We start from the raw sequence: 16474 nt of genomic DNA on the forward strand, positions 1-16474 counted from the left end.
AGATTCCTGATAATTGTGAACTTGCAGAAAGGGTTGAATAGAGTTGGAAGCTGAAGAAATACACAGCCCGAAGCATCATGGATTACCTGAAAGAAAAACGTGTTCAAAATTGCCGTATTTTCGGATTTTCTGAATCTTTTAGTCCTTAATAGAGTTGCACCAGGGATCAGTTTGGTCCTTTGAGTTTAACATACAGTGCAGTTAATCGTGTTTAAATGAAACTATAATATCCACATAAAACACCATATCAGCTTTGTGAGAGTGGAAGTGATTATCAATAAATATCCAAATCAAAGGGAACTTTCTCTACAGATCTATTTTTTCAGAGTGAACTTGGGCTGTTTTTTGAGCTACAGTCTCCTTAACATCACATAGTAATGATTCCAGTTTGTGCTGTTCGTGTTTTCTCCTTTTTCTTTCTTCTAACTCCCATAGCATAGTTTTTTCAATCCAGCATTCACTGCACATGTTCCAGTCATGAGGTTACAAAGCTGACATTGCAGTCTCAACAGAGGTTATCTCTTTAAAATTCCCTAAAATTCCCCTTTGGCAAATCCAGTTTGGCAGCTGGGTTTCTATAGGAAAGTGAGGGAGCCACCCCCTCCCTCCCTTTATGTCCTTTATAAAAATAGAAATCTATTAAACCTCTGGCCAGAAGGGCAGATGGGCAAGTGGCTTCCTCCAAAGCAGACGTCTGTTTTTTCTGAGCTTTTCTCTCCCTATTCTATAGCATAAGGTAACATTATTATTGGGCCGATTAAGTACTGAACACTGCTGCTTTAAAATATAAAACAGAGCTTACCTCTTAAAGACTTAACATGAACCTTCTGCTCTGAAGTGTGAATAAATCAATAAGAAATACTGACTTGCTGTTTTTAATATTTTAAATATATTGATTTTTTTTAGAGGATTGTAAAATCAAGTTTACCTTGTGCCCCTGGTCTGGAAGTAATTTGGGTAAACAAAGGAACAGATCTGAATTAAATGCAAAAACCAAGCTCAGTCCCAAACAATGCCCTAGCCAATGAAAACGGAATTGGTGTTCAGTGAGAGAATTGTTAAGCCATACTACAGAGGGTGTGTGTACATAGAGTTCACCACTTACTGATAGTGTTCAGAACGAAATAAAAACTAATATATGTGACTTGGATTTCCTACAGTAATTCTGCTCACACCCAAATACAACTCCCCTCAAAATACATCGTTATTTGTTACTACTCTTTGCTGAGAAGGAAGGGGAGCAATTGTTATTGTTCCTTTTTAATTCTCAGGAGGTACTGAAATATGATGGTGATGGGCACCATAAAATAACCTAGATACCCAGACTGCTTTTTGAAACAGAGACTGCGATGTAGTATGGAAATCCTACACTGTATCACATGTCTTTTCTTATTTTATGTTGTTTTCTATAGAGAAAAGTTAGTTCAGCAGGCCAGAATGACCTAACTAGTAATGGCTTTGAATAATTCGTTATTTGTGGCTTTTATTGACTTATTTTTCTCACAAAATATTGAAGTTTTCAAGAGTATACATTTTTGTCACCTATGTACCTAATTGATCACCATCTTGTTTACTTCGAAAAGCGGGGCAGGAGTTCATGGAATCATAGAATATCAGGGTTGGAAGGGACCTCAGAAGGTCATATAGTCCAACCCCCTGCTCAAAGCAGGACCAATCCCCAACTAAATCATCCCAGCCAGGGCTCTGTCAAGCCTGACCTTAAAAATATCTAAGGAAGGAGATTCCACCACCTCCCTAGGTAACGCATTCCAGTGTTTCACCACCCTCCTAGTGAAAAAGTTTTTCCTAATATCCAACCTAAACCTCCCCTACTGCAACTTGAGACCATTGCTCCTTGTTCTGTCATCAGCTCCCACTGAGAACAGGCTAGATCCATCCTCTTTGGATCTCCCTTTCAGGTAGTTGAAAGCAGCTATCAAATCCCCCCTCATTCTTCTCTAGTCTCTTCTGGAGACTAAACAATCCCAGTTCCCTCAGCCTCTCCTCATAAGTCATGTGTTCCAGACCCCTAATAATTTTTGTTGCCCTCTGCTGGACGTTTTCCATTTTTTCCACATCCTTCTTGTAGTGTGGGGCCCAAAACTGGACACAATACTCCAGATGAGGCCTCACCAATGTAGAATAGAGGGGAACGATCACGTCCCTCGCTCTGCTGGCAATGCCCCTACATATACATCCCAAAATGCCATTGGCCTTCTTGGCAACAAAGACATACTGTTGACTCATATCCAGCTTCTCGTCCACTGTAACCCCTAGGTCCTTTTCTGCAGAACTGCTGCTGAGCCATTCGGTCCCTAGTCTGTTGCGGTGCATGGGGTTCTTCCGTCCTAAGTGCAGGACTCTGCACTTGTCCTTGTTGAACCTCATCAGATTTCTTTTGGTCCTATCCTCTAATTTGTCTAGGTCCCTCTGTATCCTATCCCTATCCTCCAGCGTATCTGCCTCTCCTCCCAGTTTAGTGTCATCTGCAAACTTGCTGAGGGTGCAATCCATACCATCCTCCAGATCATGATTTATGAAGATATTGAACAAAACGGGCCCCAGGACCGACCCTTGGGGCACTCCACTTGATACTGGCTGCCAACTAGACATGGAGTCATTGATCACTACCCGTTGAGCCCGACAATCTAGTCAACTTTCTATCCACCTTATAGTCCGTTCATCCATCCCATACTTCTTTAACTTGCTGGCAAGAATACTGTGGGAGACCGTGTCAAAAGCTTTGCTAAAGTCAAGGAACAACACATCCACTGCTTTCCCCTCATCCACAGAGCCAGTTATCTCGTGGAGCTCGGGTAGGAGCTGCAGGGGGTGAAAGCCACCGGCCCTGGCTGGAGCTGCTAGGTGTGGGGCAGCACCCCGGAGCCCTGGCAGGTGCTGTAGGTAGCAGTAGCAGCTGCCAGCCTGGGTGCCCCAAGCCTGGGCAGGAGCCACAGGGGGCTGTAGCCCCTAGCCTAGCTGTAGCCCGGGCACCCCGGCAAGAGGCATGGGGGGCAGAAGCCCAGAAGCTCAGCTTCTGCACTGTGGAGGTGAGTCTGATCTCTCTCTGATAACAGCCATGCAGGCACAAGTCCTGTCTCTCCCCAGCCTGGCTGATTTCAGGGAGATCAGATTTACAGGAAAGGGCTTATTTCACGGTCCAGGAAATGTTTTTCACAGCGGTGAAATTGGTAGGGCCCTATACATATGCATATCTGTAAGTAAAATTGCAAAATAAAATGATCTGTTTCTTTGCTTTTAACTGTAATATTTCCCCTTTACACAGCTGTCTTGCCAAAAGGCACTGTGTAGACTTTATGGATCTGAGGTATTGAATGCCCCTGATGGATCCTTGTAAAGTGTTTTAAAGTGCATAATTGGAGCACTTGAGCATAAAACTACAATTATATACTTCTCTGTGTTAATTTTGTGTACAGTTAAAACTTGAGTTCAGCATTGGCCATAAATGAGAAGGGGAAGCCTTTTATTATGAGTGCAAGAGTGTGTTTAGTGAATGCTTTAGCAAAAATGGTATTCATGGAATGACCCGAAATGAAAGGAAAAAACATTTCTGGTCAAGAAGTGTGGAGGAGGAAGGAATGCACGTGAGTGCACAAGGGATTAGTAAATGCGCATTGCATCAAGAGAATAGTAGATACTCTGAACATACATAGTGTTAGAGCGTAATAACTGACTTGCAGTTAGTGTAAAAGTGGGGGAAAGTCCTGTTAATTTGGCTTTAGGTAAATGGACTTGGTGATTGAAAAAGCCTAACATTTAAAAACAATTCGGGAACGGTGAGTTTTTAATGAGTAATGTTTTGATTGTAATGTGTCTTGTGTGTGTTCCTCTGTTCTCTTTCTTATGATCCCTTATGTCTTGGCAGTCGGATTATCTTTATTTACAGATACTTAAATTCATTAGTTGGTATACAAGATTTATTCGGGATAACTAGTACAAGGAATAATATATTCCTAGAATGAGATGATGATTGTAATAAAACACCAAAAGTGATTGTAATTATACAAGGACTGATTGATTTTCTATTGTAGGTCATCTATTAAATCTGACTTAAATAGCTGTTTGTTTGGAATATGTAAGTGTTAAGTTTTAATTAAAGAATAGAGTTTGGATAAATCAAAGGGCAAAATTTTGTAACTACAAAGAAGGTGGGTTCATGCGTTATTTTGCTGTAAATAAAAAAAAAACAACCCTACTAGGGTGGCAGCCCATGCCATGGCGGTATCATTATTGCAAGATCGTAGTGTTTCAGATCTGTATCTAAGTTCTCTTATTTAAGAAGCTATAGTCCTTCCACCTGCCCCCAGTACAGAGTGGGGTCGGTATAGGAAACGTACATTTTTCTGTTTTTGTTATTGCTGATGATGTGTGGCCTAACCCTGAAGGACAGGGTATGTGTGTGTGTGTCTGTGGTTGTTTTCATTTTTTTAAAGCAAATCAAAAGATAAAGTACCCCAAAGTGTTTGGCTATATTATTGGGAACTGCACTTTATCAGTAGGTTTTTTATTATCTTCCAGCATAACGTTATGCCAGGCTGGTGGTAGTGTTGATATAATCAAATTTCCTTATCCAGTTGGTTCAGCCAAGCATTCTGTTTGCCTCAGAATTCCTTGCTGTGGGGTATTTTTAATCTGTTGTAGCATGAAAAAATATGTTTTTGATCTTGCCGTGATTTCAAAAGCGAGCAGAATTTGGACTCTAGAAATTACCAGATTTGTCATAGAGATCACTAAACATTGATATGGTACTCAAGAAAGTAATACCTCTTTCTTTTGTGTATTTACCTCCTGTACTGTTGGCACTAGTTGGTGATTGAAATCCATAATGAAAGCACAGTGATTTTATAGCTTTTTCTTTTGTTGGACATGTGGGAGGCTCTCAGTGATTAAGAGTGTGATATCTCTTAGAAAAGCGGAAGACTAGAACCTGAGGCAACCTACCTTGCTGTCAGCAAGTCTCATTGTGCTGACTCAGACTAAGGCACTGATGTCAGAATTATGGGTGTTAGCTAGAAAGTGTTACTATATTTGAGCTTGCTGGGGCAAAACCAATAGAACTGTTTGGAAAACACCAAACGTAATTTGTTCCCTTTACTGTTAGCTGTGTATCTATATATTGAGCATGAGTTTGAACTGAGTGTTTGGACTGGAATCCTACCCTTCTTTCTCCTCTGTATTCACCATATTTCCCAGGGAAGTATATGGCTGTCACGGTGCAGGACTCACCCCTGTGGTGCCTCCTGCTGGGCTTCCAGGGAAATAGCGTTCCAGCCTCTGGAACACCCTCTGCAGGCCGGTGTACCGCTTGCCGCTGACCCCTGTGTCCCTCCCGGACCCCGGTGCCCCTTTTACAGGGTGCTGTTCCCTGGCAGTACCCCCCCAGTCTCTGGGTCTCCCCTCTCCAGGGAACCCCCACCCACTATCCCCACCTTGCCTCAGTCTTTGGCTAATGCCAGTCACCACTGAGCCACCGCACACTAGGGCGAACTGCAGTGTATAAGCCAATCATCACAGGCAAGGGGGGTTTGGACCTGCTGCCTCTGCCTACCTTTGGGCTGCCCCCTGCAACCCCAGTACCTATCTGGCCTTACACTAGGCCTGCAGCCTGGGAGGTTTCCAGGCCAGAGCTCCCCCGCTCCCTTAGCCGTCCCCCAGCCCTGATGCACCTCAGGTACTCTGGTATGCTCCCCAGCAGCCAGGCCTATCTTTCTCCACAGCGAGAGGAGACTGTCTGCTCCTGGCCCACTGCCCTCTTATAAGGGCCAGCTGAGCCCTGATTAGGGTGTGGCCACAGCTGAGCCTGCTTCCCCCAATCACCTTGGGAACTGCTTGCTCCCAACCACAGCCCTCTCCCAGTGCTGATTTCAAGCCCTTCAGGGCAGGAGCAGGTGACCACCCCGCTACAATGGCCTACGGGGGTGTGGAGGAGGTGAAACCACAGTCTACATGCATCAGAGAACTTGAAGCGACCCACAGTAATGCAGAGCTGTTCTTTCAAGTGCACGATCAAGAACAGTCCTTCTTTCTCAGTGTATGAAGAGGACAAAAAATAAGTTTTGCATATAGTTTTTTTTATGGTAGTATTTTTATTTAAGCAATAATGATCAAGGTGTACAGATCATTTTCTGGATATTAATGACCAGCTGGGAGGAGTTGATGGCCAAAGGCTGTGCCTTCAGCCATTAATCACAACCAGTCATTAATGCCTAGGAAATACCCTGTGTTGAAGCCCTTACTGCTGTCACCAGATGAAAATGAAAATAAACATAGACCTCTTATTTTTTTTAAATAATGGCTGATAAAATTTTACTGGATATGGACATAATAGTTCTAGAGAATAAATGCCCTCTACTTAAAAAAGGCAGTTTGCTTGACTCTCTTTCATCTTTCCATTCAGTTGTTAACAAAAAATTTTAAAAAATCAAGACAGAAATATGTAGGAGAACTGATATTTTAGGTAGAGTTATCATGTACATCTGTTTTAATACACAAAAAAGTGGGTTTTTAAATGTGGCTGATCATAATAGCTCTTCTGAAGGTTTTATGTGGGTCTTGGACCATATTGCTGTACTGTGAGGTATTGTATCAGTCAGATGGGTATGGGTATAAAAAAATTATGGAAATGCCCAGCTGTGTTTGATCTGATTTTCAGTAGTTGGTAACTTACAGAAAGGACCAAAATTTCTTTCTTTGTAGTTTTAGTATGAACTGCAGTGCAATATACAAAGCAACTATATTATGCTCTTAAGTGAAAAGGGTTTTCTCCCTGTTGTTTTTAGACTCACCTGTTTCTCCCTCCCTTTAAACAAATTTTATAAATATGCAGAGGTTTTTTTCCTGTTTAAAAATAATAGTTCTTCTTCAAGTATATGTCCCTGTGGGTGCTCCACCATAGGATGCATGCGTGCCCATGTGCTCTTGACCGGAGACTGCAAAGCAGTGTCCACGGGCCCACACCAGCACAGAACAGCACTTTATGCTTCCAAAAGAGGGCATATAAGGAGGCGTGAACCCGCTGCCACTCAGTTCCTTCTCAGCCACCTGCAGCTCAAGATGGAGCAATTGTGTGGCTGCTGTTCTCAGCTTCCCACCTTTTTTACACAGACATTTTATTCTGAGTTTTTTCCCTTAGTTAGTTTAGTTATTTTATTTCTCTTTTTCTTTTAGTTCCAGTATTGTTTGGAAGGTGGGGCTATACCCCCTTTTGATTTTAGGACTCCAAGTTTTGGTCCTTTAGCACTCTGGGTTATACCAAAGTCCTCAGGATTTAAGCCCTGCTAGGCCTTTCCCCTAGTGAAGGACATACAAGCTGCCTTCGCTGCCTTGGAGACACCCACATCCTGTAAAAGTGTAAGGTCTGCATGGGGTTAAAAGCAGGTCTACAAAAGACAGAGAGGCTAGATGGAATCTGCTTCTAATGGAACACTCACAAGCCCCAACAGGGTCTACTTCTCCCCCTGTACATCGGCCTCAACATCCCAGGCCTCTCCAGTGGCTGCTGGAGCTCCAGCAGCACCTCCAGAGGCTAGGACTTCGAAGTGCCACCCCAATCAACACAAAATGTTGCCTTTTCTGCTCCAAAGAATATGACTGTAACTCACTGGGAGATGCCCTGATAACACCATGGCACTGTACATTGCTGTGTGCTTACCTACCTCTACCTCTTTTTCTCAAGATATCACTCAGACTGCAATAGGAAAGAGCTAAGGTTATTTTCATAGCCATCCTGGCTACGGTGCTCAAATCTCCTTCAGCTCTCTAAAAAGAAAAGGAGTACTTGTGGCACCTTAGAGACTAACAAATTTATTTGAGCATAAGCTTTTGTGAGCTACAGCTCACTTCATCGGATGCATTCCAACGGATGCATTGGAATTCATTGGAATGCATCCGATGAAGTGAGCTGTAGTTCACGAAAGCTTATGCTCAAATAAATTGGTTAGTTTCTAAGGTGCCACAAGTACTCCTTTTCTTTTTGCGAACACAGATTAACACGGCTGCTACTCTGAAACCTTCAGCTCTGTGTGGCAATACTTCTCCGCCTTCCTCTCAGGAAGGATCTCCTGTCACGAACTCTGGGATCCTGATTCATCCCAACCACTCCTCCTTGAACCTCAGAGCATGGTTCCTAGATGGATCTCAAGCATGTAGCTAACCGATTCAGATAAGTTCCAGTCTGTTCTCCTAGCTAGCAGGAAACATAGTACCCGCAAAACTTACCTTCAAAAGTGGAAATGCTTCCATTTCTGGTGTTCTCTTCACTCTTCTCAAGCATCAGAAGTTCCACTTTCCAAAATCTTAGATTGCCTCTTGGATTTAAAGACTCAAGGTCTGTCAATGAGCTCAGTCAGAGTACATTTGACTGCTGTCAAAGCCTTCCACCTGGCCATCGAGGGCTTCCCAGTTTTTGCCCACCGTACTACGGCCAGATTCTTTAAAGGCTTACACAACCTTTTTTAACCCTGTATGGAAACCTCACCCCCACCCCAGTGGAAACTTAATTTGATTCTTAATTCCCTGAGGAAATGCCTCTTTGAACCAATGGTCACCTCTCCCTTCATTCATTATATCCATCACTTTGGCTAAATGAATGGGAGAGCTCGGTGCCCTCATGGCAGACCCACCATTTACTACCTTGTATAAAGACAAGGTTACATTGTGCCCCCATTCTCATTTCCTCCCTAGGGTCTCTTCAGAATACCATATTAATCAAGAAATACATCTACTGGTGTTCTACCGAAAGTCTCACGCCTCCAAAGAGGAAACGAGCCTGCATATGCTAGGTGTCAGAAGGGATATTGCCTACTATCTTGACAGGACTAAGACCTTCAGGTCCTCTCCTGGATTATTTGTATCATTTGCAGAGAGGGTGAAGGGACAACCCTGATCTGCTCAAAGACTGTCAAAGTGGGTTTTAGGTTATGAATTGCTGGGATGCAGCCCCGTCACAGTGACAGCTCACTCCACATCTATAGCTCTACTGAAAAATGTTCTGGTAGCAGATATCTGTAGGACTGCAACTTGGTCTTCCATTCACACTTTGGCCCAACATTGTGCCATCATGCCTGCTTCCAGGGATGACACCACCTCTGGTGATGGAGTCCTCTGAAGCATCTTGGACTTGCCTCTTCAGCACTCGCCTCCTTGTTGAGTTTACTGCTTGGGAATCTCCTACAGTGGAGCACCCATAGGGACATATACTGGATGAAGAAGGAGAGGTTACTTACCTTACAGTAACTTGAGTTCTTCAAGATGTTTTGTCCCTATGGGTGCTCCATCTCCTGCCCTCCTTCCCGTTGGCTGTGGAGGCTCTGTTTTGCGGTGGAGAAGGAACTGAGTGGCGGCGGGTCCACACCTCCTGATATGCCATTGTTTGGAATCATGAGGTGCTGCACTGCGCAGGTGCTGTCCTGCAGACACTGCTTTGCATTCTCCAGTTAAGACCCCAAGGGCCTGTGCGCATCTTGTGTGGATCAGCCATACGGTCAAAACATCTAGAAGAACTCAAGTTACTGTAAGGTAAGTAACCTCTTATTTTTAGTAGTGACATAGATTTATTTAGCATTTATAGCAGATGTAAATTTCATCAATTCATGACAAGGGAATCAAAAGTGTTCGTTTTGGAAGGAGAGAGATTACCTTTCTGTAGACAAGATTGACTATTTTGTGGTAATAGTCTTTATTTATTTGGCTGTCATCATGAAGAATAGCAAATGTATTCAAAATCTCAGTACATCAAAAATATATCAATACATAAAACAGAAGTATTATTCCGTAATATAGGTTCATGCAAAAAAACTAAGTTAATGCAATATGCAGTTTGCACAACTAAGAAATCAGAAAACATAAATGCTAAGGTTCCAGCACCCACATTAACTCAGTCATATTTCACATCCTATATTTTATGAAATACATTTTACAACATAAATCTGGAATAGAAGGTACTATATATGTGCAACATGGCTCAGTTAATGTGGCAGTTTGAACCTTGATGTTTGTATTTCCTGACTGGGGATTTTTAAACTTCAGCCTTAATGGTGGGTTCTTATATATATATTTTTTTTGCATCTAATTTTTCTAGTTTGTTTCTTTTAAAAGAGGAAAATTGTCTGTACTAAGAATGAGTTAGCTCAGGATGTTTCAATTTAGACAAGAGTAGGCGGCATTACACTATTCCAGGGAGGGAGTGCTTTATGACATGTATATGTCTGGTGCAGCATACCTTCCTCTGGCACGTCTTTTTTAAATTTCCACATTTGGTGCTACATTTGGTGCTACTGTTCATCTGGAGACAATACCATATTTGGCCGGGCTAGAAATACAGGAGCACATAGATTAATCTTATGACTAAGGTATCTTCATAATAACAAAGGTAAAATTTGAAATGAAAGATTAGAACTTGCACAGTATTGCAGTATACATTTAAAAATGTAAATACACCTTATGATCACGGGGTATGGGATTTGTTTCATATGCCATTGAGGTCAAGACAGAATTTTTATTTAGAATTATTTTTAGGATTTTAGTGTGTGCTCGTCAGTGAGAAGTATCTGTAGCCTTTATGAAGCAAGTACCTGTACCAGCAGGCATGGGTTGGATGCAGTGATGTCACAAAAGAGGCTGAACTTCACTAAGCTGTGTTAGAATCTTACTAGATTCCCACTGAGCATGTTCCTAAAAGTATTTGTCTCCCGGTTGCTAATGATCTTTTAAATTTTTTTATTTATTTGTAAACCAAGTGAAGGCACTAGTCCTTTCTGAAAAGCCTGTGGTTATATTGAGTCTCAGTTTTCAAATATTATTTATTCATGCTGTAGCTAGATAAAACCAACATGGTTAGAATTATTTTTTAAATTTTTATTTATTTATTTATTTTTGCAACGGGCAAAGTATATTTTTATGCATACTCAGAAGTGGCAAGAGGACTGTTGCTTAAACTTTTTGGGAAAAAAAATTCCTTTTGTGAGACATTAATTCTTTTACACGGAAATTTCCAATGTTAATGTTTCAGAAAGCTACCAGTATATGAAATCAGAGGTTTATAATGGAAAGTATTTGATAATCTTAATTATAACTATCACTATTAGTGATCGCTGTAAAATAAAAAGAGAGAAAATTTGCTACACCATTTTATTAACAGAGGAAATGTTCTTTCTTAGCTTGCAGTGTGAAACACAATTGCATGTAAACACAATTTTTTCTGGGAATGCCCTTCAGTATATTATGCTAAATGACATAAATGTATAATTCTGGTACCCTAGGAGTTAGGAAAACAGAATATTTTTGGTGGGTTGCTTTCATTGTTCCTCAGTCAGCCGCTGAGTCAGTCAGTGGCACCCCTTTCTTGCTGATTACAGCCCCTGCCTTCGGCATTCAGATTTTCTGTTGCTTCAGAGATCTCTGATAGCAGCGAATTGTCTTAAATTATTAAGCAAAAACTCTTACCAGACAAGGCAGAAAATGCCCGAGTTGGGGAGTACCAAACCGTCCCACCATTTTGAAACCTATCTGTAAAGATCTGGACTTTCTTCTGGAGATAAGACTACCAGCCAGTGGGATTCTCCTAGGGCTTCCTCTCCATAGGGCACCAAAATAGGGCCTCTGTGTAAGATCCAAGAGAGGAACAATGCCCAGTCTTACTAGGACACTTCCCACACCCTCAGCATGGACACGGGTATCTAGACAGGATGAGATGTTCAGGTAGAACCCACAGTCTGTGTTCACAGGTCTTTTTGATGGGGGCACCGACAAGACCCTTCTACCCTAGAAGAGGGGTGCTTGAGAAATCCAATAATAGCTCTTGGCCAATATTATTAGAATACTTATGCTAATATACTAATTCTGTTACATTTTATTTTATAAAGAATGGCCATACAGCTGTCTAATGGCCCTTTACCTAATACTTTGATTTCAGCTATGGATTGTGCATGCAAAGAATCACTTGAAACTTCCCTTACTATCAAGATATTGCCTGGACAAAGAATGTCTGTCACAAGACCCCTTGTTCAAGCAAGGATGAAAGATTATGGGCTGAGTTATTGGTTTAATTGGATTTTTCCCACCCCTTCATTCTAGCTGTCAATTTGGTTTCTCTTTTATTCTCATCCTTTCTTTCTTAGCAGCCAAAGCAGTTTAATCACTGATGGTCAGTCACACTCCTCCAAAAAATAATGCTATTTGCACTGTGCAAGTCAGATAAAAGGGGTCATAGTATAATTATTACAGTGTCTGTGCTCCCCTAGAAACAGATTAAAGCGCTGATCTGTTCTTCCTGTACCTTCCCAAGAATTCATGTGCTAACGTAGGAGGAGAAAAGCGTTCTGAATTTTGATCTCTTGAGTTGTGAAGACTACAAAGAATGTGGGTCTAAGGGCGAAAGATGGGGGCTTCATTAGAAAGAAAGCTGATGCTCAGGTCATTCACTGCAAGCAGAGTAAGTAATTGGCTTCAGCTTTGTTTTGTTCTGGGAAGATTTTAATTACATTTTTTATATGCTGTTTAATAAGCATTTGTCCACGAGCAGTACCTTGTTATCCCGGTCTGTTAGACAGGGGGATTAATTTCCGTATTGTCGTTGTTTATTATTGATTTAAATAGCAACACGAAATTGTGGTAGGTGTTTTACAGAACAGAACTGATAGTGGTCCCTGATTCAAAGGTTGCACAGTCTAAATATGGACATAAGATAATGTGCGAGAAGAATGAGGAGAAGTGAAGGATGAGTATGACATAAATAAGATCCTGGGGTTGCTTAGGTTCATTGTGTGTGCATCTTGGGTATGTCTACACTTCAGTTTAAAACCCATGGCCGGCCTGTGCCAGCCGACTCGGGCTCAGGCTAAGGGGCTGTTTAATTACGGACTAGACGTTTAGTGTCAGGCTGGAACCTGGGCTTTAGGACCCTATGAGGTAATTAGGATCCCACAGCTGGAGCCTGAATGTCTACACTGCGATTAAACAGCCCCATAGCTTTAGCGCCGGAAGTCTGAGTCAGCTAGGACAGGCCAGCCGCTGGTGTTTAACTGCTGCGAAGACCTAACCCTTGATGGCTGTATTCTTGTTTTAATTGAGGTGATAGGTATACATTCTGAGAAGGTGGGAAGGTATGTGAGAGTGTAGGTGGATACAAAAAAGGGCGATTATGGAGAGATGGTGAAGCAGAGTAGAGTGCAAACTAATGGAAGAGGCAAGGAACAGGAGCACAAGCACAAAAGGAATGGTTACACGAATACAGTGCTGTAGGGTTAGCAAAATGTAATTTTGGGGTAGTATGGACAGAGCAACTTCTGGCAAAAGTTCATAGTTGTTTTCATTGCCTATCTAATATTGCTGCATGTGTGTAACAACTACTGATCCCGATGCAGAACAGCTGTGTACTAATAAACTCAGTAAGCAGATTCACCCTATGCACCAAAGAAACAATGTATGGACAGTAGTGGGAGCTTGCTGAAACTCTACCGGTTCACTGCAAGTGTTACAGCCTCAATGCTTGCAAGAATACTTAAATGTCAAAGCCTACTGACACAAGCCTTACAAGTTCAGTGGTGGTAGCACTGAGATGATACCTCAAGGACCAATCCTTTGGGGAGGGTTAAGTGACTTGATTTAGTTTATAACATAAAGTCTTCATAGGTGTGATCTGTTATGTGCACTGTTTTGTTTGTTCTAGCACCTTTGGTAAGTTGCTGGTGTATGTTTATTTATTATATTGTTTGTTTGTACAAAATGGCATTCCTCTTTGGAAGCACACCTTAGAATTGTGGTGTTTTTTTCATAATTTTACTTCTTGATCAGCTGATCAGAACAATTCCTGCAGTAGGTTAGCCTTGTGCCTACTCAGAATAAATGTCTTCTATTTAAAATTTTTGCTGTTTTTATTTATTTATATTGAGACTAGACATTACGAAATTGTGACTGTCACTAGGATATACATTCATAAATTGCGGTAGCTGATTTCCTTGTACATTCTTGCTGAGAAGAAAGTATCTTGGGTACTAAAAGTGATACTTTGCAAATAGATCTGAGCACTTCTATTAACTGCTTGGTAAAAAGATTGGTAATATTGAGCCAGGTTTGTGGGTGAGGACTCCACTTCTTGAGGTTAGTGTGCGACTGTAACCTTGCTTGGTTTCATATGATTCCACCTCCTGACTCATATATCTGCTCTGCTTGGCTCTTCTAACAGATGCCGCCTCAGTATGGTCAGCAAGGGGTAAGTGGCTACTGCCAACAGGGCCAACAGCCATATTACAACCAGCAACCGCAACCTCAGCATCTGCCACCCCAGGCACAGTATCTGTCGCAGGCCCACCAGAGGTACCAGACTCAGCAGGTAAGCATAGTCACCCGCTGCTCACAGCTACAACATTGCTCTAATTAAAAAAATGCAACATGTAGAAGATGGAAGATTTTCCAAATGGGCACTATTCCAAAAGCAAAAAACAAAAAAAAAACCCCAAACCCCACCCTTCTGTAAACTGTAAACTTAAAACAAGGCCGCAGTGCTCTTGGAAAGTGTTGGTATATACAGGTGTATCTATTTCAAGCTTTGCTTGCAATCTGTGTGAATTTAGAATAAAGCCAGTCTTACAGTCCCCTTCAACTATCCCCTCCTTTTAAAAAAGTGGTAACATACTTCATTGATTTCATGTAAGTGTGGGTCACAGACTTCCATGTGTCTTGTTCTAAAATTCTTTGCAAGGCATTCTGGTGGTGCCTCCTCCAGCTGATGTGATCACTGTTGGTTTTAAAAAAAGAATAGGTGGAGCTGCTTCTTCAGGGGAGCTGGTGGGGAAGAAAATACATTTAAAACAGCACTTCACTTTCCTCATTCCGCACATCCATTTAGCTGTGCTAAATAACCCGATTTCCATGCCAGTTACTGTTTTGTGTTTATACCCAGCCATGGCACCCGTATGAAACATTTATTTTCATTGAAGCTGCTACAAATACGGCAGCATTTATTGGCTCTATTTTTTTTTTTTTTTTTGTTAAAGACAGTCTTGTTTTAAAATGTGATCAGGAGCAATAATGGCTGGCTTAATATGCTAGAACTTGAGGAATGCCTGTGTAAGGCATCCTGGATTGAAGAGACCTTGGGTGCCCTTAGTTCCTGTCGCTGTACTTGTGGACTTAAGTTCCAAATATAGTCCCAGCAATGTTAACCACAGAGGGACTGCCTGCCTGGGAGAGGAAGGAAGACGAGAGGAAAATGAAACCAAAATATATTCAGTATCCTGAGGGATCTAACTAAATTGAGCTGCTAAAGACTAGGTGCCTCTGGAAGAACTGTGCAGTATCATCACTCTCTGCAGTTCACTGGTGGACGATCCCGCAGGCACAGTTACTTAGCATAGCAGGATAATACCGGGGCAGGGGAGAAATATTTGCTTGTGATAAAAATACACTATGAAACAAACTAACAAGAGAAGCCATGTGTAGCTCGAGTGTTGTTGTCCTCCATACTCAGATTTTAAAGTAAGGGTAAAATATTTTTACTCCTTTATTAAAATTAGATAAACAGATTATTAAAACAAATTTCATTGGAAATAAATTCATTTAAATTAAAACACTGCATCATTTATTAAATACAATTCTTAGGCATACCAGTCATACAGTTTTAAGCAGCTCCACCCTTCCATCATTTAAACATGTAACTATGATTTCAAATATGAAATTGTAGTTCTGTCTTTACATTTCATTTTCCTCTTTTTCTCCATTTTCATTGACATTAAATGAATGATTTCTCAACCTCTGATAGGAAATTTTGATTCTGTTGATGTAAAAACTTTGACTAAGTCAGTTAACAGGCAGAGGCATAGTAATACAGCACGTGGTGATCTGTGGTTTGACGTTAATAAGAGCACTGCCAATAAGGGCACACAGCTTTGCATGTTGACATATCTCCAATCAGCCACCTGACAAACTGAATCAGTTTGTGGCTGTCCGGACGCCTGATCATATGTTGAATTGTTGTCACTTGAGCATGTAACTTGAACATTTTTAATCTGTTTAAAAATCATATACTTGTTGAATGTAACACAAAGTGTATGTATCTAATAACAAGTAATCTGGTTATCCCGATGGCCCATTGATGATCACTGCCACTGTGTCCAGTTCAGTGAAATTTTGTGCAGTTGTTTTTGTATACCTCAACAAAGTAAGGAGATTACACAAAAGTAGTTTGGGGGAAGGGAGTAAGTGGAGAGAGAGAAAAGGCACCCAAACTGGGATTGTGCCTCTGGCTGAATATTTGGCCGCTACAGGGATTCAAACTCCTGTGTAACTCAGCTGCTTGGGATGAGTTCTTCCAATGGGGTTTCTATGTAACACACTTAAGTGTGTCATATTTCCATGTGGTGCCTACTCTACAGAGAGGTTAAGAACATATGACTTGAACCCCCTAAGGGAGTGATGCCTTTAGATAAAGTGATTGAGGCCTGTGATTTTGGTACTG

General features: G+C 41.5%; 1 protein-coding gene across 18 annotated transcripts in view; it reads left to right on the forward strand.

Annotated features, from left to right (window-relative positions):
* ARID1B (AT-rich interaction domain 1B) overlaps positions 1 to 16474 on the forward strand; it is a 405620-nt gene that overhangs the window by 73547 nt on the left and 315599 nt on the right. For 16 of the 18 annotated variants that reach the window (XM_078852210.1, XM_078852209.1, XM_078852208.1 and 13 more), the window contains one exon: positions 14204 to 14350. The exons of the other annotated variants lie outside the window; for them this stretch is intronic. In XM_078852210.1, the coding sequence (XP_078708336.1) occupies positions 14204 to 14350 (147 nt within the window). The remainder of the gene's footprint in view (positions 1 to 14203; positions 14351 to 16474) is intronic. 18 annotated transcript variants of the gene reach the window in all.

This window comes from Lepidochelys kempii, chromosome 3 (genome assembly GCF_965140285.1).
Source record: "Lepidochelys kempii isolate rLepKem1 chromosome 3, rLepKem1.hap1, whole genome shotgun sequence".
NCBI lineage: Eukaryota > Metazoa > Chordata > Testudines > Cheloniidae > Lepidochelys > Lepidochelys kempii.